Genomic DNA, 25654 nt, shown 5'->3' with positions numbered 1-25654 from the left:
ACTTGCCCGCGCTGTAATCCATGGATGTTGTTATTCTATTAAAGCGTAATCCGCAGGAACAAGACGCGGCCAGCATCCCGCTGACGGATCCTCAGCAGATCCCGGATCACTGCGGACGGATCGATCCGCTCCGACGGCTTGTTTACCGACAGGAAAACTGTAAAGTTTTTAGATAGCAAGTGTCTGCTATCTGCTAAAGCACAACAAGCTGACTTCCAAAATGGCTTCCCGGGCGTTAACAAAGCCAGCAGGATCGCTCCAGAGCTGATCCTCCCACTCCTTGGCCCTCTATTGTGGGATCGGAGCGCCCAGTTTGAATCTATTGGACAGGAGCTGCAGGCTACAAAGGCATGCTCTGCACTGGAGCTGCAGCTGTGTGTGCATGGAGAGGAGCTGCAAAGGCATGCTCTGCACTGGAGCTGCAGCTTTGTGCATGGAGAGGATTCACACTAAACCCTGGGAACACAAAACATGACAACTGCCTTCAATAAATCCCATATTTTCTATAAGAATCTATTAGTCATTTATTACAGCAAGCATACAAGTTGTAGGGCCAGGTACCTTCCTATGTCTGAAGTCCTTTGGCATAGACTTTTTGTCACAATCAAATTTTAGAATAGATACAAAGCTACTGGAAACCTTTTGAAGTTCCCCAATCCCAGGAAATTACTACTACAGATATAATACTGTTATGATATTTGATTGCCAACCATACTGAAACAACGCACTCAATGATAAATAAATGCTTTCTTTCTCAAATATATTCCTAATTCTTGTGGTTTATCTCATGTTGTGCTGTACTTGACACAGAAGCAAAAGCTTGATTTACATAAAAAGATTATATTAATAAAGCGGGAGACGACGAGTACGAGTACGAGATTATATTAATCACACTCCTGGATTGCCAAATGCATCAAATGCAAAGCACAATTTTATATGCTAAAGATGAAATAAATTTAAAAGAAAAGCAAAGAGATCCTGCACTAGTTATAATCTAATAGCAACATAACTTCAATGTCATTTCCAAATATGCATTCTGCTGTTTCAGATTATAGACACAATCTTTCTTAAACCAAGATAATGATCCGTTTCACCTTTCAACATAGCTGATAACGATTCCCTTAATCTGAAAATCAGGTCAGTAAAGACGGGCTATTCCTTTCTTCAAATCAAAACAATATTAAGTGTTACAACTTAAGAACTGAGTTCCTTTCAAATACCACAACAAAAATATATTTTTGAGCTACTTTGAAACAGTTAAAATTAATTTTTTAATCATACGTTTTTTTTTTTATTCACTTACAAGCTTCAATTATTAAGTGAAGGTAGTTATGGAGCTGGCATACAGTACTGTATGCTTAATATAAAACCTTATCCCATTATTTCCTCCTTATTCCAGGAGGGTTAAGCAGGAAACAGAAGGAATAAATCTTTGTTTCATGCTTACCTTGAAGAATTTAGAAACACTGAGTCAATCTCAGTGTTTGGAAAAAGGACTTTTTATGGCCGAGTGAAAAATAAAACAATGGGGCACTGGAGACTCAGTTGTTCTTCTGGATGTTTGCTTTTGTCTTTAATTAAATTTTTTTGCCAACGGCAGCAGCCATAAAGTGAGGCCATAAAGTTACATCTACCATAAAGTTACATCTACCAGTCTTTGCTTATTCATCTGAAGTGCTGTTCTAATGTGTTAACTCACAGCAAACTTAATTGACCAAAGAGCAGCAACAGATCTTTATCCTAATCCCTTTTAAACTGTTGAGAATATGATCATGATGAGAAGGGCGCCATCTACTGGACAAAATCTCACATCAACCTTTAGACTCCAAAAACAGAATGTAGGTCTTCACCAAAGGGTAAATATCTGTAGTTGGGCTCCTGCTCCTAATCAACAAAATCAATTATATTGAACATTATGATCTGGAGGTGACATGATTTTAGGATTAAACTATTGTTATAATTTTATTTCCTTTATTTCCAACTGTTCATTTAAACTGCTCCATATTTGTTCTGTGTGTGTCAAAAAGCACTCATGGTGAATAAATCATCTGCTAAAGAAGTAAGACATTATTCAGGAGTGTTTACAGATTGGGAGAACTTTGACTTAGGTAACAAAAAAAAAAATTTTTTTTGAATTTTCTGTTTTCGTTTTGTTTGTTTTTTTATGATCAATTGGCATAAAATACAAAAAGTAATGTAATGATACAGTAATACAGTAATATGGATAATAAATAGAATACTTTGCAATATCACAGACATCAAAGAGTGCATATGCACATGCACTATTTAGCCTGGATATTATCTCTTTGAAGAGATATTTAACATATTTAGATAGCTACAATCTCGTGGCCTATTGCGTGAGATGCTAATGTTCACAGAAAATAAAAAGGTAAACAATGATTATGCAAAAAAAAAAGAAAGAAAGAAAGAAAGAAAGAAAGAAAGAAAGAAAGAAAGAAAGAAAGAAAGAAAGAAAGAAAGAAAGAAAGAAAGAAAGAAAGAAAGAAAGAAAGAAAGAAAGAAATGGCTGTTATAAAAAAAAATAATTGAAATAACTGTAAGAACACAGGAGCCAATACCATGGCTTAACAGAGATTATTGGAATCCTCTGCTGGAGATCAATCTCTAAATAATCCGAGGTTTGTTGAAAGAAAATGTCCCTGACAGACAGAGGGCTTCCACTGAGCATGGTGGGAAATAAAACAGGCTAGTTACAGGACTAATCGGACAGGGTCAAGTTTCTCTTATTTTAGCTGCTGCTTCACCACAACATTGTTTTACGAAAGTCGCTAATCTCACAGTAAATCTGGTGAAATCACAAAGATACCACAAAGCTGACAGAGAGGTCAATAAATGCAAAGCTAGCTTTAATCATCTTTGACACATCAGGATGAAACGTGAGTAAGCAGTTAGTGAAATTAAATAAAAACACATAAATAAACCACTTACTGTCTTAGCTCTTCCTGCCGAGGATGTAGGCTATTAATACTCTCAGCTCGCTGTTTGGTAATCTTTCCTTTCGAAAAAAAAAAAACTTTTAACGTTCGCTTTTCCCGCACGCGGTCATTCTTTCCGTCCGTACGCATGCGTCACGTGATATGTCCATATATGGTAAAAATGCCCAAATATGTCAAACATTCGAACTACTCGAAAAACGCCGGTGTTACGCTCTCGAGGTACAACAGCGCCCCCTTGTATTCACTCTGGAAAACAGCAACACGTTTTTTTTTGTTTTGTTTTTTAGGTTTAAAATGTTAGTAGAATTATTTACAACTGTTTTAGAAATTCTTATTATTGTAATGATCATGTTATTGATTAAAATTTACTATACATTTTGGTTAGTCAAAGTAAAGTAAAGCAAAAATGTTTAGCTAAAAACTTTTATAAACTTTTTTTTTCAGATATATATTAAGCTTTATTTATTTTTGTATTTTTTTTAGTTTACGTTTTAGTTGCAGGCTAAATAATTCCTCCTTGTGTTCCATTCATTACCTATTCAGACCCAGAGCAATTTGCAAGCATCTAGACAAAACCTGAAAAACTGGACAGTACAGTTGATTTTTCAATGGTTGTAATGTAAGCACATTTTTGCTGAGGACACCTGACTAGACTTTGTGAAAAGGGAAAAGCCTTTTCTCACTTTTAACTTCTGTTTCCATGGTGTGGTTCATAATGTTCACGTCAAAGACCATGAAAGCGGTTATTTTGATTATGTTTTTCGGTTACTACCTTCCTGTGCAGCCTCACAACACAGATCCCTGTAAGTAAAGAACAAAAAATATGTTGCTTTTTTAGCTTTGAAAGAGTGTGTTTGTTGCATATCTTGATGTCCTTTCAAATGAATCCTCAGTCTGTTGTTTTTTTTTTTTTTTTCTTTCTTTACTTTATCAGATTCTTACTGCGAAAGCTGTCTAACTGCAGCACAAGGTATGCAAGACTGGACTTGCCTCACAGCTTATGAATTATTTGATATATCTGAAAGGCATATGTTTTTGGTATGACTTTTACTTTGAATTATTGACACTAAGTAACAGTTATGCAAAATAATTTCCAGAGATTGAGAAAGAATTAAAGGAAGCCCCAGCTGGGAGCAGGCCAACCCTGATAGAGAAGCTTCTCAGTTGGCAGTTGTGTGAGAAAATTCTGACTTCCAGTCATGAGCATGTGTCTAAAGAACAAATGAAGTCTGCTTGCATACACTTATTGGGTAAAATTTTAAAAAATATATATAATCATAATTTGTAATAAAAGGAATGTGATACAGCCTGACTTCTTTTCAAATACACAATCTAGATTCTCATCGTCACCAGTTCCCTGCTGCTTTGGCAAAGAAGGAGCTAAGGAATTTGGACATACTGATGTGTTATGAGGTGTCCCATGCATGCATTGGGGTTAAGCGTCAGAGTTTTCAAGTAAGACTGAGACGTTTTGGCAGAAAATTATCAAATTTTTCTGTAACTTAATTAGTTCTTATTTTTGTGTGTTTTTGACAGGATTCCAAAGCTACCTTTAAAGAAAGTGAAATCGATGCTTTACTGAGAAAAAACAAGGAAAATGTGCGTGTTGCTCAGCCAATAGATCCCAATTCACCTAAACAGAGAAGAAATGAGTTGTGAAGCTGAAACCATGTTTTTTTTTCCACCACATTGTATTTGTTTTTGACAGTTTTTAATGGGGTCAATATGAGAAAGGAAATACAATCTGTTATATCCAGTTGGGCATTCTGTTGTGTTTTCTTTGTTCATTAGTGAATAAAGTATGGGTTTCTATTTTTGATTACCTTTTCTCCATTATGTTCAAACTCTAATAGGCTGCTGATCTGGGTTTACTTTTCTCCAGATGAAACTGTGTTTTTTGTCAAGATGAAAATAAAAATTAATAATCATAAGCACTTGTCAGTTCGGACTGAAAGCATCCAACTCCTCTAGACGGCTGAAGATGAAGATGGATGTTTAGGATCACACAGAATCCAAGCATCAATTCAGACCTACACTAGCATGACTTTATAACAGGAAAATGAAATCTCAAAATAGAAAAGCCAAAGTCCAGAACTTAATTTCCCAGAAAAACTGTGAGGTCACCTGTAGACAAAGGATTCTGACCTTATAATTTCCCAGACAGTTTTGCAGATTAAAGCAGAAATAACTAATCAAAATGTGAAATGTTGACGCCTCCCTGATAACGGAGTGCTGAGAAATAAATCCAGTCTGAGAAAGTTTTCATTTAAGAATTAGTACTTTTGTGCTTTCAGATCATTGCATGTTTTCCTATTTTATTTAATTTTCTATTAACAGATTTGTTTGTTTCCAGTTGATATGTACAAGATAAATGAAACATTAAGCAGTTTAAAAGGATTTATAATTGTCTAATTTTTTACATGACAAAAAACAGTTTATTTGGGGTAGTTAGACATTTAAAATCTATTGTATTTGTCTAAACTTATGTGTACCTTTAGTTAGAGCAATATCCCCATTATTTTAGAATAAAAATAATATACCCTACTTTTCTTTTCTTTCCTGTCAAATTAAATTGAACCTATTTGGAATCATAAAGGATTTATAACTATTGATTAATATGGAAATGTTCATCCCTTCCTCACTTGTCTTGGAAATTGTATACTCTTGTATACTCTTTTTTAAAATGATTTACAATTTTTGTACTTTATATATGAGTTATTTATGATTTCGGGGAAATGGAAACTTATTAAAGGCCTAACCATCTAGACTCAGGTTAAAAAAGGATTATGGGAGGGGTGTTTTGTCCCCCCGCCTCATAATCAGGCTATAGAGAATTATACAACTAAACATGGCATAAAAGTAAAAATAATTACTTGATATTGAAGAAGAGTGGTGTAAAATGTTATTATCCAATTTTTGTAGCAATAAGTCACAAGTTCTCAACTTTGATTATATGTAAGACAGATATAAAACATGAACAGTTTCTAAAAAAGGTTATTTTGTCAGAATGCTTATTGGAAGGTTCCTGTTGGAGGTTTGAGAAAAGGCTGAGTGGCAAAATTATTACCATAGGTTACCTCATGGATATAACATATGCAACATGATCTCCTGTCAATTGAAGAAGAGCAAGGGACAAATGGTTCCCTCTACAATCACAAAAACATAAACAATAATAATAAAAAAAAATACAAATTCTTCAGAAGATTTCATGTCTCCTTTTGAATGTTGTTTTTTTTTTTCCAGTCAAGTGCACTGTAAAAATTAGACTTAGATTTTATTTTGTCATTTTGTATAGACAAGTGTAAAAAAAAAAAAAAAAGAAAAGAAATTTTATTAAGAACAGCTCTCTAGACTATTTAATTTTTTTAAAGTCCAGCCTTGATAAGGTAAGCAGCAGTGATAAAAAAAAACATTGTGATGAAAAACAGTAATGTAATCATATGACTGTGTAGTTACAGTTCTAACATTAATTTTTGACACAAATGACACAAATGCATATAAGTATAGCCCACTTAACAAAACAATAGTTCATAATCATTACACTTGTCAATTCCTCAATTATTATCAGTTCTTGATAAAGAATGCCCAATTACAAATTTGTTTAAAGAAAATTTTAGCGTGCTTCAACCAAATAATAAAAAAAAATTAAAAAACGTTTCTTTTTTTTTTTTAAATGTGAATATTGAATATTTTAAGCTGTTTTGTGTGAATCTCGTGCTGAAATGTTGCCGTTAATTGAAAGGCAGGCGCGCGCGCTCCTGTTGCTAGGAGGCGCTGTTGGAGACCGGAAGGGTTGGAGACGAGGATGACCGAGGTGATGGTGGTAAAACCGTAAAAAGGAGGAGAAACGCTGAACCATGCTGGTAGAAATGTTTCCTTCCAGCCTCTCGGTGACACCATGCTTCTTCTGACACTATTCGCCGGGTTAAAAGGAGCAGACTGTTCCCCGTTGTAAACCTACAGGTATGGATACGCGATCTTTATCAGCTGTTATTCTGTAAAGAACATCTGGATAAAAGTGTATTTTTATTTTCTCAGCAAATTTCGGTGGTTTTGTTTGAATTTAAGAATAAATCGGTAAAGCATGCTGTAAAATAGACCAAAAGGAAACCATCCCCACCCTGCTACAGAGCAGATCCAATGGGCTGCATGCAGTCAGACGTTAAAGCTTTAATAAAGAAATTGTATGTTCTCTAATTTTAACCCAATCAGTTTTAAGTTACAATGACAAACCACCTGAAACATTTTTGTGTTTATTCTATAACACGTAGCCTGTCCTGACTTTTGCAGACAGACCTTTCAGAAATAGACTTTTATTGATTTGACACAGGATCCCATCTGCATTTTCACGACCACCGGAAAAGGAAACACGTCATCAGCTGAAGTCTTGCAGAAAGGAATGGCAGGAATGTGATGAGACAAGATGGGAGCAAACTGACCTTCTTCTTTTGTTTTTTTCCTGCTTACAGGATCATTTATAGCTCATGTTAACAGCCCTTTAACCTCTTTTTCATCCGATACAATGATCTTAAAAACATATTTCTTTTGGGAGTTTATGTGATTGACCAATGCAATGAGGACTGAAAAGTGGAATAAAGAATATATAGAAAATACAAACTGTTTAAAAAATTAAAATCACAATTGTACGGTTTATCTTTGTATTTATGTGTTTTCAGTGATCCATTGCCACTAGGGCTGCAACTAACAATTATTTTCCAAATAATTAATCTGTTGATTATTTTTTCGATTACATTGGATAGCCTTTAAGGAACCCAGCCAAAGGTTCCTTAAAGAAGACTTTTTAAATTTTTTCTTTACCAGGGGTGTCAAAAGTACACACATTTGTTATTTAAGTAGAAGTATAGATACTGCAGTTTAAAAACACTCTGGTAAAAGTTGGAGAATCAACTTGACCTCTTTACTCAAGTAAAAGTGAAAAAGTATGAGCTCCAAAAAGTACTTAAAGTATAAAAGTATAAAGTAACCTTTAAAAAAACAGCCAGATGCCACTATATGAATTGAAAGCTACATTTTTCGACTATTTCGAAAAATTCTTTAAGATAGGGCCATGGATGAGGGAGGTCTTGTTGGTCTCCATCTCCCGATACGCTCTCGCCTGTGTCCGACCTTTCAGACATTTCAACATCTTTTTCTGAATCCAACATTGTAGCATGGCATAGACAATTAATTAGCAATTTGAAGAACACCTGCTTGCTTGTAATGATTTCCTTTAGCTAACCAATGAGTGTTTGCATTATATAATTCATCCAATTACACTAGTTTTCACTAGATGTGGGTGGCACCAATGATCTGCATTGGATGGCGCACATGACTTGAAATAATCTAAATAATATCTAGTTAACAATTAATGGATTACTACATTAGTTGACGATTATTTTAATAAGCGATTAATCCGAATAATTGTTTTAGCTCTAATTGCAACACATTAATGTGTTTTGATCTGAATCATTTCTGAGCAGCTCTGGGTTTATATTTTAGGATATGTTTGCCTGTATCAAAACATTTGGAACAAGTTGGCACTATTAATCACCAGCCAGCTCTTACATGCTTTCCTGTTACTGGTAACAGAAAACAACCCCATGCCATGATACTGTCACCATAGTGTGTTTATTCATATTCAGTGTATTAGGTACCACTACACACATTTGCAAATTACTTTCATTAAACAATTAATTTCCTTTCACCATTCTTCCAGAAAAGTCTTAACTTGTTGAGCTGAGATTTAATAGATTAAAGGGAGAATTGATCATCTTATTTTCCTTCCTCAGAGTTTCCTAAGGCTTCTGGGTTCCTTTTCTTAGTGGACAGCCTGTTTATTCAGGTCTAAGCAGGATTCCATTTGTACCAGGTGTTTACCAGGTTTCAATGCTATATGCCTATTATCTTGTTTTAAAATCAGTTTCTGCTTTAAACTTCTCTACAACCTACTCCTTACCTGTCTGGTGTGTTTCTTTGGTTTTCTAAGCTAATTAATTTATTTTGGTATATCCAAAAAAATCAAAAGGCATCATTACTGAATGTACAGTAACACGAAAGGTGAAAAAAGCTTTTTGTAATTTATTTAATTTGATTTGGTCTCAACAGCTGCATAACGAGGCTACATGGTGTGTGTTTCCTGCCCAGACTGTGGATGTGTGGTCGTCCAGGGATGCAGAGCTACGAGGAGTTCTGTCTGCAGAGTTTGGCGTTACTGCAGGAGGGGAAACTCCAGAAGAAGACACGTGAACCTCTTAGTTCCCTGAAGGGTCCCTCTGTCATCTGCTTTCATGGAAGATCTATACTGTTGCCTCGGGTAAGGAAAACATAAATGAACTTTGTTATGTTTGAAACAGAAGTCATCTAATGATCTAGACAGCTCCTGATTTTTATTTTTGTTTTCCAGCCCCAGTAACAACTTTATTTACACTCATTATAGGCATAAATTCTCTATTCATTTGTTCAAGGGGCAATTTAAGGATGACCAAGAAGCAGATCATTGTTATATCCAGATGTGATCTAAATTATAGTTATGTTGTGGTGTAGTCCAAGGTATATGCGAGTATACGGCGTATACCCACTTATTTTCCAATCAGCATTGCTTATACCCTGTTTTAAATCCACCGTGATGCGAGCTACTAAGCAGAATATCCGAGCCAGATTTCCCCTTCTTTCCTAGGATGGTGAAGCCATCACCTGTGCTACTCTGTTTCTAATTGGCTAGTGCTCATTGCCTTTATTAAATACATTAGTTAACTTTAGTCATGAGTCGACCATTGAGCCAATCGGAGGCAGAGAAGGGCAGCTCATGCTGAGGTTAATATTGCTCATATATTAAATAACATTTACAAGTTTACTTTGAATGATTTTCCTTTAAGATTTACAAAGAATTGGTAATATGAAGCAAACAAAAACAACATTTTTATTTTCTAATTACAAACGTCCTCATGAATTCACATTTTCTCGGACAAGCAAGAAAAGAAAATGCATCTTAGCCCTTAGCTAAAGATTTTGGTACAAGTTTGGATGTAGACAGCATTTTTAATGTTGGACCATGTCATAACATGTCAGAGCTTAACAGTACTGGGTTAGGAAAATATAGAGAGACAACAGGTGCAAATCGTGGCAGTGGCAAATGCCAATGATTTCCATGTCTTAGCATGCTACCGGAGCAAGTGCCAGACAGCCTGCCACTGATTTCTATCCCTTGGCTTTGGATTCAAACAGATCCAGCTTTTCCCAGGTATTCAACGCCAATATGGTCTGTTGCACTGTGAAAGTTGACACACAAAGCAGACAAAGAGAGGATACCAAATTTCTCCCCACTGTCCTGGGTGCTGATAACATTTTCGAGGAGCTTCAGCAGCAGTACCATTGTCGCGAATATCAGATTTATACTCCCCACACTGCAGAGATATTGGAATCTGTCCTTAAATGTCAGACAAACCCATTTGCTTAGGGACAGACAAAAGCTTTCAATAAAAGAAACATTATCTAACACATTTTTGACTCAATAACCATTAAAAACAACTATTATCATTAAATTCAGATGGAACTATTCACACACTTGTATTATATTAAACTGCACTTACAATAATCACCACTGTTCAGTGCCATTTAAATTTTTCCTCTGAGAACGGAGAAACCTGCTTGCTGTGACTCTCAATGAATCATGGAATATCCAAGGCTACATAGGATCTACCGGACCTGTCCTACAATAAAAGGCTAAAAGAAGGCTGCATTTGTTGGCCGCATAACGAGGAGTCTTCAAATTCGAACAGGCCTCGGCACCAAGCTATGATGTAACGGCCGACGAATCTGGCCTTCAGAGGACGCAGCCCCAGAATTTCGAATTCAGCAATAGTGGCACTTTTACAGGCATACCACTGCCACAAGGTGCCACTTAGCTGGCAGGCCACCTGCCTCAATTCTATTGCTGTTTATGAGCAAATGCTTTTATTTTGGGGTTATTTGATGCCTGTTCTATATTTACTTTCAATCCACGTGATGGTAGCAATAAACATTTTTCAAAATGGATTTACAACATTTAAAATTGTGTCTGTTACCTGGCAAGCTAAGCTATTTGTAGTTATTAATGAACAATAACATTTGACATAGACCTATCAAATATTATTTTACCTGTTTCCATATAAAGACATATATATGTAGAATCCTGTGGTATCTTTGTGGCAGGGAATTCTAGGGAGTACCAGCATGTTTTTAAGTGTTTTTTCTTTTGCAACAACTCACAACAAGCTCTCACGCTGTATAATTATGTTTATTTATTTGTTTGAGGATCCCCACTAGTCTCTACCAGAGTAGAGACTACTCTTCCTGGGGTCCATTTTCAACAAAAATCACCACAATCAGTACATACAACAAACTTAAAGTAGTAACCTCATTAATAAAAAAAGACAATCAAACCAAACAAAACACAAGCAAAAACATACACTATGTTGTCCCTTGTTAAACAAACATAATTTCGTTATTAATTATAGATTTCTTAATATTTCGTTTAAAACAAATATGATTTTGTGTAAATCTCATATTCTGTGGCAAGATATTCCACAGAGAGATGTCCCAGTATATAAATGTGTTTTAATAAGAAGCCGACTGTTTGTGCGCTGAGTTTTTGCCATCCTTTCAGCACATCATATGCATACCATGCTATTAGGACATATATGCCTAGTTTACATCTGAAATATTCAGTCACTGTATGTTTTAGGTCTAACACTTTTTATTAATTCAAAAATAACAACATGGATTGAAATTACTTATTTTTTTAATTATTTACTCAGTATCTTATAACTATCCTGACATCCCGTTTGCCAATAATCAGCAATGCTTCCATGAAAACATTAGCAGCAGCCGTTATTGAAGGATTTTACAGCTGGTCTGGCATCTCTGTAGCATCTTGCCATCCTCTGGTATTACTTTGCATTTTTGTGGCACCCCCAACAGCCACTGATTTCACAAATGTGCCAGCGTATTTTCAGGTGATTGTTTTAATATCACCACATTATTTTTCTTATCACAGGTCAAACCACTAACACAAACAGTTACCTTATAACTTTTTCATTAAATTGGTTAAAAATTTTATTAAATTATGTGAATTTAGCACATCATTATTTGAAAGTAAATATAGAACAGGCAATAAATAAACCCAAAATCAAACCATTTGCCCATAAACAGCTATAGAATTGCAGTGACCTGCCGGCTTAGCTACACCTAGTGGCAGTGGCTTGCCGCTGCAGCTGCCACAATGTGGATGGCAAAAGTTCCAAAATCTTTTATTAGAAATAGTATAAATAAAATATGATTATTTTTAGAAAGCGGCCATAGGAAGTGCCACTACCAGATGCCGCTGCCACAAATTGAGCTCGGCCCTGCTTATGTAACTGATGATATGTTGTAAATGCATTTTTTTTATATTAAATATTGTTATGTTACATATTGTTTTATTGATTAATTTAAATGATGAATTCCAATCATCATATGATATACCTATATATATAGTCTAATTAGTTACACTAAAATTGTCTTTACTTCAATTTGTAAGAGTTTAAAACCAATCGATAAACTGAAAAGTTTATCAGATTTTCAATTTTAAATCTGAGCTGAAATATGAACAAGGATGCCCAGTTCACATCTTAAATGTTTTATTTAAATAAACGTTTTATAAATAACTGAAACACCATGTTTACCTCATCTGTATTTTATATTCATGCTGGCTGCCTGTGTGACCAGTAATACCAACAAACTGCTACTGATTAAGTTATGCTAATTTTAATAGCGGCCCACACTAACTGTTGTGAATCAGCTGTCCAAAGAGACAGTATACAAAAGAAACTAATAACTTGCCAAGTGAAAGAATAGTCATCCATGTGGATTGGCTCAGGAATAAGGAATTTGTCTCTCTATTTTGTAACCCTACTAGTGATTGTTCAGATATCCTTTGAACAGGCAATCCAGAAGTTTAGTTAGTTTCTTTTCTCTAATTTACAACCTGTTTCTTGTTTGGGATCAGTGTCCTAATGGGACACCCAACTGAGTCTCAACAAGGGTTCAAAAATGGGACCCAAACTGCCACCCTTAGATAAAGTAAAATTAGTTATGAAGTTCAAAGACCACAGTAGGTTTTATAAAATCCTGAACTGAAGGGTTAGTAAATCAGAAAGCTTTCAAGTGGATACCTACAGGATTAATTTCATTGCCCATCTACTTAAGCCAAATGGATTTTACTGAAATTAGAAAAGAAAATCTTTATGGAAGTAAATGTGAAACCTTTGAGACTAAAATTACCTTAAAATATCTGCTTTTAAGCATGGTGGTGACAACGTCAAAAAGTGGGGGTGCTTTGCCACCAGTCCAACATTGCACAAAGTGTATGAAATGATTATAATATAGGTATACCTACAAATTCCTTATCTTTCCTTTACATTAAGGATGGATAGTTAAAATAGAACACAATCATATTTCCTAAAAGGAAAATCATCCAAAACACATAGAAACTGGTCTTGATTAGATGAAGTAGCTTAACAGAGAGACTCCGGTCCATGATGAGGCCATGTTAGCATCCTTCTAGAAGTGTAGGGGGCAGAGTAAAAATTCAAACCAGTCAATTTTACCTCAGTGTTTGCTTAACTTTAAGCACAGCAGAATAGAAATACCCTTTAATGTATCTTAGGGGGGAAATGTAGGTGTATCAGGAGGGAAGTTACAAGCAAAATGTAAAAATGCTGATTCAATGGTAACAATTCAAAGCAAAATTTGAAGTGGATGTCTGTTGATAAATATAATACATTAATGCATTATAAATGTTTTCTTTGAGAGACATATGAAACCCGTTATTTTGAAAGAACATGATCAATCATCGTTCATGGCCTTAACAGAGGAGGTGTGAGTCCAGTTTGTAGCATCAAAAAACAATAATCCATTGAACCCAGCTCTGCTATTTGAACCTGTGATTTTCATGCTAAAAGAAATAAGGCCTCTGATAAGGAGAGTCTAATCAGCTCTTGGCAGAGAAAATAGGGAAAAGGTGATTGATGATGAGCTGCATCAGGACTGATTAAAAAAGCAAAGTCAGTGCTCACAAAATGGGTTCAGGAACAGTCTCACATTAGAAACTCTTACAACAAAACAAAGAGAAAGTATCTAAGCTCCTAAGTGAAAAAACCACATTATTGGAGGGAACACATGGATTCAAAGATTTTTCAGCTAACCTTTCAGTATTTTTGTGGACATCACTTGAGTCCTTGATGTGCAAACAAAAATCTGTTTTTGTTTTTCAGCTGAGTGCAGAGCAGTATGCAGAGATGTATGGTTACAAGCAAAGAGCAATCCAGCTGGAGCAGAACAAGGAGAACCAACAGAGAAAAAGGCTCCTGGCCCGCGTTCAGGACATACTGGATCAAGCTCAGGTCAGTGTGCACTGCAACCTCCCGGGTATCTCAGCTAATGTTATGGGGAGACTCTGGTGAAGGCAGATTCTTAAAAGTCTACAATATGTAGAATCATTTCATCCACACAGAGCAAGAAAAATTTGATTTTTTTCTTCATATATAGATTTCACATGAATGATTTAATTGTTAAAGTAGGTTTGTGTGCAAGATGTGAATCAGAATGTAAATTAAACATCGCCCTGAATTGAAATCTCTGGTGATAATCACAGAGTTAAATACAAGGGTCAGATTCTACGTTAATTCAGTGAACCAAAATATTTCTATCTGATTAAAATTGTTTTTTCTAAACTGTCTAGTTTCCCACAGATTTTGAATCTGACAACTTTTTCTTAGCATTTGTGTTGAGGTCATTTCTCATCATGAACCGTCACCCAAAGTTTCAGCCTCAAATTAAAAGAAATTGGTTTGGAACGTTTAAGACTAATCCCAGGAAACATCAGGGATCAACTAAATATAAACTGGAGAACCGGTGTAAAGTCATTCGAACATTAACACAGATTATGATTCTGTTCTCAAAAAGAAAGGAAAACATACAAATTCAGACAGCATAAGTATTTGCAGCTGGCCTTACGGACAAGCCAAAAATGTTTAAACTAGCCTTTTATGGTCAAAGATGAAACAATTTGACCACAATGATGAAAAGTAAGCTGAAGGCTTGCAACTTGCAAGTTAAATATTTAAATATTAAGATATACATTTTCCATAGGTCTGTGTCTAATGTATCAATTCAGAAGTTAAAATGCATTAAACATTTAATTATTTCAAACTAAAAAATGTCAAAAATATTCTAGAACTACACAATGGAGACTAGAATTGAATACTTTTCAAACAGTAAATGAGTGCTTTTCATTTGTGACCAGACCTTAGTGGTAAAGTTATGTTGGCTTTGTCTCTAAAGCAGAATGTTAAAGCTAAGGAATAATCTTATACTTGACTGCAGAGTATATGAGAAAAATTCTGGTTCTAACTGCTGTAGCCAGTACAAACTAATGCTCACAAGGCGAGATTTTAAAGAGATTTAAGCTGCCAGAAGTGTGAATAGTTTAATCTGTCAATTTTCATCACACGTGATGGATGTGTTGATCAAAACTAAGGTTGCCTGTGAAGCTCTGAACTCTTAGTCCAAATCTCTCTTCTAATTGTTAATGGAAATATGAAAGATCTGCCTTTCTAGTGCAAAGCAGTCACACCATAATAGCTCTTTTGTCTGTGTGTATTTTGTTCAGGTGCAAGAAGTACCATGTGAGAAAAATATCAAGCTGCTTGTTTGTAAACCTGCGACTGTTAGTGGCTACACCTTGGTTACTGACTCACCTGGGCCTCCCAAAGCTGCTGGAGTTAGGTCAGAGGCAGTAGAGTCGCCTCCTAATCCAAGCTCTGAGACTCCCATGAGCAACGGTTATAAAGAAAAGGAGACTTTAAATGGGGAGGATCAAGAGAGAAGTGAAGATGAAGAGGAGGAAGATGAGGACATAAGTTTGGATAGCCTTCTTAAAAGATCAAGGGAGTATGTGCAGCGGGAGCAGAATCAGCAGAGATCAGCTGAGACGGTTGACCCCATCAGAGAGACTTCCCCAGCGAAAAGGGTTTCTATCAAACAGCACAGTCCTATAAGAGACAAAGGTGTTGAGTTTGGATTCAGTTTGCATCATAGCCCACCTGGTTATGACCCCAGTCCCCAAAGGTCTGCCCCCCTCTCACCTATTAACCCGGAGTATGCTTGTCACCCTAGTCAGGAGTCCCATATTAGCCTTCGTTCTGGTTGCCGTAAACCGCGGCCATTTTCTACAGGAAACATTCACATCTCGTTTCCAGTTGGAACTGCAGACCTTATCCCTCGAAGCCCGGAGAGGTTAAAGGGCCGGGCTGTTCAGGTGGACTGGTCAGCGGCTCTGTCAGCTGGTTCCTACAGCAGTTGGGGCATAGAGGAGGGTGAAGACAGGTGCAGTGCCACTCCAGTGCAGGAAAGAAAAAGCTCTGTGAGTGTCTCAGTACCCAGCTCCATGATGCACCATGAGTCTTTGGGTTTCCGTCGGCGCTCTCACACACTAGACAGCCAGCTGAATACCTTCCATTTGAGAGCAGAGCATGTTGACCGAAGCCAGGAGAGGGTCCCTCGCTTCATTGCAGGTGTGACATGCCTAGCTCCAAGTAGGCGCTCCCCTGAAGCCCCTTTGAACCGATCTTACAAGACAGAAAGCTGCACTCCACGTCCGCTGAGGCACCGTTGGAGTCCTGATGAGTCCCAAGAGTTAAACAACAGCAAGAAAACACCTTTCCTGAAAAATACTGCTGAGCTACATCCCAAGTCAGGTCAGTTTATCTGTTAATTTTATGTCAAGATTCTGTTTTTGCAATTATTTTCCTGTGACTGAATAAACTTGATTTTTTTCCCAGACCAGTTTTAACTGTTTATGCTAAGGTGAAAATGCAAAAAAGATTTTGTTTTTAAAATAAACAGAGGCGAGCCAATGGCGAGCACATGCTCTGGAGGACATGCAAAGACATTTAGAGGAGGAATATGCCTTGCAGATGGCGACACTTCTAGCTGAGCAAGAAAAGGAGCAACACCGCCTCCATCTGGTAAGAACAAATACCACAGGAGTACATGGTATAGGAGGTATTTTGTTTTACTTTTTTTTGTTCTTCAAAATACAGTCACCTAAGTCAAAAAGAATGTTTTAGGAATGTTAATGTATTTTGATGAGTCAATAAAAGACATTTAAATATAACATCAACCCATTACAGTCAGATTTATATGTAAGCATTTATTGCTCTTGATTTTTAAAATGGCTTATAACCAATGTTCCCTCTAAGCTGTGTGTCTGCACAATCCACACACACACAACACGATTTAAGCAAGCATACAAGATCCACACATGCACAGCACATTATTCCGCAGGTGGGAAAGGAATGACTTTAGGGTTAGGATTAAGATTCACATGGTGATGAAAACCTACTAAGCCTACTGGCACAATCTGAAGCCATTCTATGAAACTGATAACCACTAATAACAATCATGCACTTGCATGCGTATTACTAGGATATGCTGGCCTTACGGCTTATGCTGAGCTGACAGAACACCAGCCAGCTAAAGATTCGCAAATGCAAACGCAGTAAACAGGATAAAGAACGTCAAGAAGATCAGGTTTGTCAAATTAAGATATGGTAACGTTAGATCGACAACTACAAATTACAGCATATATATTCTCAAAACCTAAGACTGTTTAATTAAATTATTGGATGCAGATTATCGGCACTTCAACGTACCAGGAAGCAGATTTCTCATTTCGATCAAAATATTTATTTTATACTGAGAGTTTCATCAAATCCAGTCACAACAAATTCCAAGAGCACATCTGACAACTTCAAAATAACCTTCTTATCGCAGGCATGGATGAAGAGATTCTGAGTTTAGAGGTAGAGAACAAACCAATGTTGTATGATTATTCCTGTTACAAAGACCCACAACCGAAAATTAATGTTTGGGCAGAAATGTGTGATTGATGCTGATGGTGAGATTTAATTATGTCATATGAAATTAAGTGTTCAGTACTGCATGTTTTTTTTTTCCTATTAATTGAATAATAATAAGGCGCATGCTCTCCTCAAGCTCTAAGGAAGTTGGAACGGAGCAAGATGGCTTTTTTTTGAGCAGTCGGTCTGAAGGATGTGGAATCTGGAGGTCAGTTATCCCACATGGATTACTTTCTTGCGATTGGCTTATACAAGGGAGGTCTGTGATTGGTTACAAACATCCCCTGTTTAAAAAAAAGCATTTTTGTATCGAGGCACGTCAGGAGAGTTTAAGAAATCCACACACAAATGCAGTGAAGTTTAAAGACCACTGGTACTTTGCAATTTAATTTATAAATGTTTATTGACCAAAAATATTTTGGGCGAATCATATGCTGTGAATGAGTGAATCTTGTGTGATTGCGTGAATCGTGCTGTGTGTGTTTTAAGCTTGTCCTGTGGATGTATGAATCACAAATGTGTATTTGTGAAAATCGAGACCGATCTAGCTCCATTCTGATGCCTTCTCAGCATACAAGAAAATCTATAAAGTGCAATAAAAAATATCCCACCTAAAGCAATTAGACCGGAGGTCTTCAACAGTGGGTCTGCGACCCCTAGGGGATCCACAGACATGCTGCATGGGTGTCGTAAAAGCTTTGGTTGATTAGCCTTTTTTTTATATTCCCCCCACAATTTTTTCCACTAATTGAAATGTCTTGAGATACACATTAACATGAATTTAACACACTGTAGTAAACAGATAAATGGAGGCAGTAGATGTCTTTCAGTCATCAATGCACACATTCAGCGACACACATAAGCTCTTTCAAGTTCAGCACCGTTTCATTCACAACACCCGTCCCATCCATGAGGAATCCGAATCAGAATCAGAAGTACATTAATAATCCAAGGACGAAATTACTTTCGTTACATGACACCATATGTAATAGAGTGACTATAGGACCAGTTTGATATAACACAATTTCATACCATATATATATATATATATATATATATATATATATATATATATATATATATATATATATATATATATATTAGGGGGTCCCCGCTCCATCTTGCCATCAGGTTGGGGGTTCTTGGCCTGGAAAACGTTGAAGAGCCCTGAATTAGACCAATAACATTTTGAATCTGTGTATCATTTGTTTTTCCACTTAAAACCAACAATATAAATACAAGATATTTTGTGACATATTATTGAGAAGGAGAACAGTTACTTTAGCTTCCCATACAAAATTAAACATATATATATATATAAAAAATTGATTGGGAAATACATTCATCTTATTTTTATTTAGTTTTGGGCTCCTATAGCATCTCGTTTTTATGAGCACTATCACAAATTGCATCTACGGGTAGGAAAAAACACCCATATTTGTCACACAGGGAGTTACAGCATAAATCTGAATAAATTTAGGAGTTGTATTTGGATGAATATGTTCAATTAACCATTGTTATTTAAAAAAGGTTCAACAAATGTCCTTATTCAGCGTATCAAAGAGAGGAACAGATGCATACGTAAATAAATAATCCAGCTGGAAGAACAATATGTGGTGCCTAAATTATTTATCAGTGTCCAGGAACCATGAAACTTATCAATTGGTAACAGTCCTGCTATCCGACATGCACGTAGTTTAAGTCATTCCTGCTCACAGCTCAGGACAATGCTCTGTGACTCTGTGACTTTAATTTTTTTAATAAATTAAAGTATGTAATCACTACATTCTCAGATATGGTGGCTGTAGCACTTAGATGTGAGGAGCTAAAGAAGATCTCACAGCTAAAGATCTACTTTAAGATCCTAACATGATTTAAAAGTGAACAAACATTGGAGACATAAGAAGGACGCATATGAAAAATAGAAAGATTTAAGTCAGATTTCTTCATATTTTAGTGACATTTATTATGTTTTTTTATTTATGGACATTAATCATGAATGCTTATACTGTTATAAAATGTATAGCAGAAATGATTACAAAACTGTGCCATTTTGAAAATATAAAGAGGAATGTATACTGTATCACAAGCTTCAGCACAAACTTCATTATGTGAACATAAGTTTTTGTTTTAATTTTAAGTGTGAAAAAAACCCCACTTAAATTAAAGGTAAACTAATGGAAATTGCTGCTGTAATCTCTTATTATTTTATTAAACCATGTAATTTTCTATGATCCCGGGTTTATAACAAAACTAATATTGTTGTGAGGCCTCAGCGTAAACATCTGATGTTGCTCCTTAGTGAGCTCAGGGGGGTTGTGTGTTTGCTCAGACACATAAAAAATTAGTGGGAACATTGCTTTTATCTAATAAAAAGTAGAATGAGAGTGTAGAATTAATTTGAAATAAACCAGTAATGAAATAACATTTGATAAAGTAATTTATTGTATTGGATTAATATTTTATATTCTATGCAACGATCCCATAGAACACAATAGATATTTAAAAATTACCTCGCTCTAAACTAAATGATCACAGCATCTTTAATTTAAAATAATTCACTAAAGTCTGAGTCAATTTTCTAAACTAAGCACTAAAATAAGCAAAATAGCAGCTTTCTGCTGTAGGTTTGCTCTCCCATTGTACGAAAATCTTTATATTCCACACAAACTAAAGAGTAACTCAGGTTAAGCTGTTGTCTACGTCCATCAGGCACATAACAGGTCTGACCTTAGCTCTTATCTCCGGGGCTTATTGCATTATCTGTCATTTTGGTTTGTAGTTTTTTTACCCATGTGCAGAATCAAACGGAGAACCAGTAAATTTTGATCTAGAAGGGGAGAGTTGCAGGAAGTCAAGTTAGCTTTCTGGTTGGTCTGAGGGGAGAAAACGGACTGATCTGGAAGAAGTTGGTTGATGACAATTGGTGACTGGTTGATTTTCTTACTTGAGGGATAAAGGGGAGGTAGCAGAGGTCCAGGAGAATTCTATGTTTGTTTTATACTGTGTGTACAGTATAGTGTGCCTGTGATGGTTGTTTATCTGTATATCTGCATTTAAAAGTTTACATTTTCCATTCCTTTTTATGTGTATTGTACAAATGATTTAGAAATCATAGATTCACTTGTAAAGCCAAGGCCACATTTACCCCAATGTATTAAAACCTACATCAGAGAACCAAAAATATGTCTCATCAGGAAAGTTTCATATCTGTCTAGATGTTTAACGTCAACTTTATTGCTTAGTTACTTTTCAGGTGTAAGGGAAGCCCAGATGATCTATTTCAACTAAAGCTAATACTTCAGTTGAAAGTTACACAGCGTTGCTTTGAAAAAAACCTCATGCCTAAAGAATTGGATGTTAAAGGGGAAATGAAACGATCAACCGAACTAACTTACTTAGGAGATCCTGTCTTAATATTATCAAAAATTGTATTACAAAAGTAAAAAATAAACATATAGAAGAAAAAAAACAAACTGTTTGCTGTATCAAAGTCTATAAATGAAAAAAGCTGAGTGATAGGAGAAAATGGCGTTAAACTGGTACATAATTTTGTATTTTTACTGGCTTTAAGCTGTAACCATTGGAATTAATAGCAATACACAATTAAAATGTCCCTCTGAAGTTAAAACATACTCATTGTGTGAGTATTACGTTTTGCTATTAAATTACTGAATAGATACAGTTCAGTTTTGTCAGAACACAAAGAAAACTAGTAGAATTGTAATAACCTGTCTATATACTGAATATTTGCTTTTTGGTGTTTTTTTTCATCAAGCTCTAACATTATCTCTGATTATGTAGGAGCTTGAGGAGACAGAGAGGAGACTGAAAGAGCAAAAGTGCGAGACACTGACAAGTGATTGGAGCTATCAGTCTGTGAGTGGCAGCTGTCCTTTAATGAGTCCCTCCTGTCCAGGACTGAGTCCCATTCACGCACCATCAGAACGATCATCTGGACACAACATAGGTACCAGTTCACTCATTACACAGATTAGCATCAGAGTGCCTTAGACTCCCAGTTCACATTAGAAACTGTAACTGAAAGATTAGACATGTCATTTGAAATAACCATGTTTCCCCACTTGAAGCTAACAAATTTATATTATAATATATAACTTGTGTATTTGTCACAGTATTCTGGTTTTCAACTGTTAAAAGATGTGTTGTCTCAAAAATATAGTACAAATAATAGCTTTACACTGAATTATATACGAAGTACAGTTTTCTAGCTTCTTCCAGGTTTTTCCGGTGCTGTTCCTCCCAGTGTGATGACTCCCTCTACCCAGACTGCTGTTTATCTGCGGGGCTTTTCACAAGCAGCACACAAATCCAGAGCGAGGCAAAGTTTGGTTAGTATAAAAGTGCTGATTTCATCCCTGTATTCCTGTTTATCTATTCTCTTAACAACATAGCAGCTGAGGTCATATTACTACCAATGTTGTGTTTATTTATGTGTTGTTGTTTTTTTGATGCAGTTTGATCTGGAAATATTATGTTTTTAGTCAAAGCCCCCTTCACTCTTAGTATGTACGTCCTCAGCTACCAATGATCCATCTGCTGATTGTTGAGTGGTGGGTGAAGGAAGTTTAAACAAACTAATGATCCGTCTGGTCACTCTTTGTGTGTGAATACTGTGTTTTTCAGGTTCTAACAGCAGAGCATCAGAAAGCCTGCTGTCAAATTGGTGCCATGATCCGAGGCTTCCTCATACGCAGATTACTCAAAACAGAAAAGGTGAAACACCTGTGCCAAACCATTGTGGTAAGATGACTTCCAGACAATAAATAAGAAGGAACTGTAATTCTAATTAGAATATTTTACTTATTTAATTAATTGTAGCATTAAAAACTGTGTCAAGAATAAACTTTTGTAAACTTGTGCCTTAGGATACACAAGAATTCATTAAATCATTTGAGACTGAAGCTGCAGAGAAGAGAGGGAGCTACACTGCACAAGACCATTCCCTGCAGGAGAGAGTCAGAGCTCAGGTATGACTATGATATTACTGTCTGCAGCCAGCAGAGGTTCTCCTGTTCTTATGTTATTAAATGAGACCTTTTGTCCTGCAGCTGCGTGCAGCACTGTATGACGTCCATGAGATTTTCTTCGAAATGCCTTTGAGGGATCGATTAGTGCTTCTGCAGCAGGACAGGGAGCTACGTGCAGAGAGAAAACTTCGAGAGCTGGTAATTTAATAACTAAGGCCAGTTTTTAATGACATTATTATTGAGGATTCACAAGGAACATTTTAACTTCGGAGGCAACAGCGTTTTTTCCTCCAGTTTTTAACTAGAGAATATTTCTTGATTTTCCTTTCGTTTCTGAAGAAACATTTTCTTTTAAATCTTTTTTGTTCTGCAGGAGAAAGCCAAGTCCCCCAAAGACAGGGTGTCCATTTCTGCTGCCACACAAAGAGCTCTAGACAGAAAGAAGAAGTAAGATGAGATGGAAACCTACAGACGTGCTGTTTCAGCCGAGTGTTTTTTGTAAAATTTGGGTTTGATGATTCCTCAGGGCCAGTGAATCCCCCGCACCAGTCAGGAAGGCACAACGCAAGCCAAAAAGCCCCACAACCAACAGGTTACACATGTTTTTGTCTCAAACGTTCTTTAAGCCTGTTCTCAGAGTTTGTTTGGTTTATTATGTAAGGTTTGAAAACCTTATTGAGATTTCAGCTTTTTATTATTTTCCAGAACTCTGAAGCCAAGCCAGGGTCACACGTCCTCTTCTCCAGGCCAGATGAACCGCCAGGGGTGAATTTTTTTGTTTTTTTATTTTTTCCTTCTCTAACACTAAACAAGCCTTCAAACCACAACAGATATTTATTCTGAATTTCATTTTTTTCCACATTTAAATAATAATAATAATAAAAAAAAGTGAGTTTGCTGCTCTCTTTATTTTTGTACCAATACGTTCTGATGTAGTTCCTAGAGTTTGTTATATTTTACTTATTGTAGTTACCCATAATTCAGTATCAATAAATAGCAATTTTCAGTTTTGGCTGTATGTTTATATTTATCTTTACTGAGAGTGAACCTCTGCCTCAATCTAAAGTGTGTTGCCTCCTTAGGTGTTTAGCTTCATCCGTCCTCATCATCTCTATGTTTTATTGTGGGGATGGTGTGTAGTGTGATGATGTGCTTTTATTTTTCTCCTTCACTCTACATATTGAGGACAAAGTTCCAATAATCTTGTCTAATATAAATTTAAACTCTTAGTATCACTAGAAAATCACTATGTAAAAAGTTAAATTAATACACAAACGACAAACTAAAAATTTGTTTTCTACTTTCCCCTAAAGTCCAGATTTATAGTATTAGTTGATGTGATTAATTTGTCAAGTAGGATGCAGGTTGAGGTGGACCCAAATGCAGAGACTAACGCTGAAGGTTATTTCTAGCAGATTTATTTATCCAAAAAGGCAAAAGAAGCAAAAATCCAAAAACATAAATCCTCAGGCTCCACAAAAATACAAAAACCAGAAACTCACTTAAAGGGGAAGAAATGACGGTGAACCAGCAAAGAGTGACCTAACAGGAGGTGTATATATGGGAGACAGAAACAAAGCCCAGGCTGATAAGCAGATTGGGAGCAGGTGTGGACAGAGGAATCTATAAGGAAGCTAAGGGAAAGGAGACTGACAGAAGAGGGCAAACCAAAAATACAAAAGAACTCAAATACATCCAGAAAACACCACAAAATAGGAAATAAACCAATAAAACTAGAAAACACAGGAAAAACATAGATCAAAGTGAAACTGAAAACTGAAAACGAAAACTTAAACAGAGCCAAAACCGTGGCATAATGGTTTTTCTGTTATTAGTTCTTCCAGCTGAGCTTCAGATTTCATTCAGGACCATTTTAATAAATAACACAACATTAATATACAAGATATATAAAAAATATATTTCTTAAAGCAATAGTTCAGATTAGTTTATTGTTTATTCTCAACTTATGTAACCAATCAAATTGTATAAAAGGATGGCGTGGTTCAATACCTTTCACCACTCATACAGTGATGAACATTTAGCAGATGAGTAAAGTGTGTTTAAAGGATTAGATTTAACATGGATTATATACATAAATTAGACACATTTGCAAGTGTTTGTATTTTGAAGGAAATCAAAGTATTTAAAGTTGCTTTACTTACAGTGTCTGTTCTTCCTCAGGAGCTGGTGCAGAAAGACTCCAGAAGAGAGAGTGAGGATCTTGGACACAATGAGGAAGCAACACTCTGTGGGATGACTAACGCATTAATGCCTGATTTTAAAACTTGAATTTTTAATGTTAATATAAATCTTGTACAAGTGAAACCATTACTATCAGTGCTGCTAAGTTTCACTCCAGTCTCACTTTTAAACAAGAGTTCACCATCACACAGTAGCCCACTGCTTAAACGATCTAATGTGTAATATTTTTATTTTTACCTTTTGAAACCTTTTTTTTATTGTTAACTACTGATTGTATAACAGGAATGTAATAAGTGTTGAATAATTTATTAAGAAGGCTGGTGTTTTTTTGAGTAGAGAGGCAGCTGCTCAGTCAGAGCTAAACAAGTTAGAAATGTATCTGTGCCTAAGAACTACGGCGTGCTGCCAGCACGTTTATTCTCTATTTATCTCCTGGGATCATAAACACTAAGTGCTTGTGGTTGTAAGAAAAAAATAAATGAATAAAACTATCAGTTTCATGATATTGTAATTATTTTAAAATTATAATTTATATGTTCTTGCAAATGTATCCATACCTGTGAAT

At 35.9% G+C, this 25654-nt stretch overlaps 2 protein-coding genes across 7 annotated transcripts in view; one reads left to right on the top strand and one right to left on the bottom strand.

The window, feature by feature from the left end:
* Positions 1-3101, bottom strand: part of sun1 (Sad1 and UNC84 domain containing 1) — a 38932-nt gene extending 35831 nt beyond the window's left edge. For 2 of the 3 annotated variants that reach the window (XM_038307713.1, XM_038307717.1), the window contains exon 1: positions 2950-3101. In XM_038307713.1, the coding sequence (XP_038163641.1) occupies positions 2950-3086 (137 nt within the window). In that variant the 5' untranslated portion in view covers positions 3087-3101. Of the gene's footprint in view, positions 1-6; positions 275-2949 lie in introns of those variants that run through there. The other variant, XM_038307715.1, reaches the window with a different exon arrangement.
* Positions 3102-6709: 3608 nt separating this feature from the next.
* Positions 6710-25576, top strand: LOC119798369. Of its 4 annotated transcripts, none has more exons than XM_038307805.1 (14): positions 6710-6920; positions 9102-9270; positions 14249-14377; positions 15646-16732; positions 16881-17002; positions 21701-21866; positions 22139-22260; positions 22544-22660; positions 22786-22887; positions 22969-23085; positions 23261-23334; positions 23414-23479; positions 23593-23652; positions 25069-25576. In XM_038307805.1, exons 2-14 carry the CDS (start codon positions 9109-9111, stop codon positions 25142-25144), a joined length of 2400 nt encoding a protein of 799 aa, XP_038163733.1. In that variant the 5' UTR covers positions 6710-6920; positions 9102-9108; the 3' UTR covers positions 25145-25576. The 4 variants fall into 4 exon arrangements, 3 of the variants coding, with proteins under 3 accessions (XP_038163733.1, XP_038163734.1, XP_038163732.1); XM_038307806.1 differs by having other exon boundaries at positions 9063-9270; positions 22139-22248; XM_038307804.1 differs by having other exon boundaries at positions 9063-9270.
* The last annotated feature ends 78 nt before the right edge of the window (positions 25577-25654 follow it).

This window comes from Cyprinodon tularosa, unplaced genomic scaffold (genome assembly GCF_016077235.1).
Source record: "Cyprinodon tularosa strain WSP-4 unplaced genomic scaffold, ASM1607723v1 ctg62, whole genome shotgun sequence".
Classification (NCBI taxonomy): domain Eukaryota; kingdom Metazoa; phylum Chordata; class Actinopteri; order Cyprinodontiformes; family Cyprinodontidae; genus Cyprinodon; species Cyprinodon tularosa.
The sequence above is the reverse complement of the archived record's forward strand: the minus strand, read 5'-3'. Positions and strand labels throughout refer to the sequence as shown.

Excerpts from the sequence above, each read along its gene's own strand:
- LOC119798369 (XM_038307805.1), top strand. The coding sequence starts at position 9,109 with ATGTGTGGTCGTCCAGGGATGCAGAGCTACGAGGAGTTCTGTCTGCAG. Across the intron at positions 23,086-23,260 it reads AGAGAAAACTTCGAGAGCTG|GAGAAAGCCAAGTCCCCCAA; the intron begins GTAATTTAATAA and ends TTTGTTCTGCAG. Across the intron at positions 23,480-23,592 it reads AAAAGCCCCACAACCAACAG|AACTCTGAAGCCAAGCCAGG; the intron begins GTTACACATGTT and ends ATTATTTTCCAG.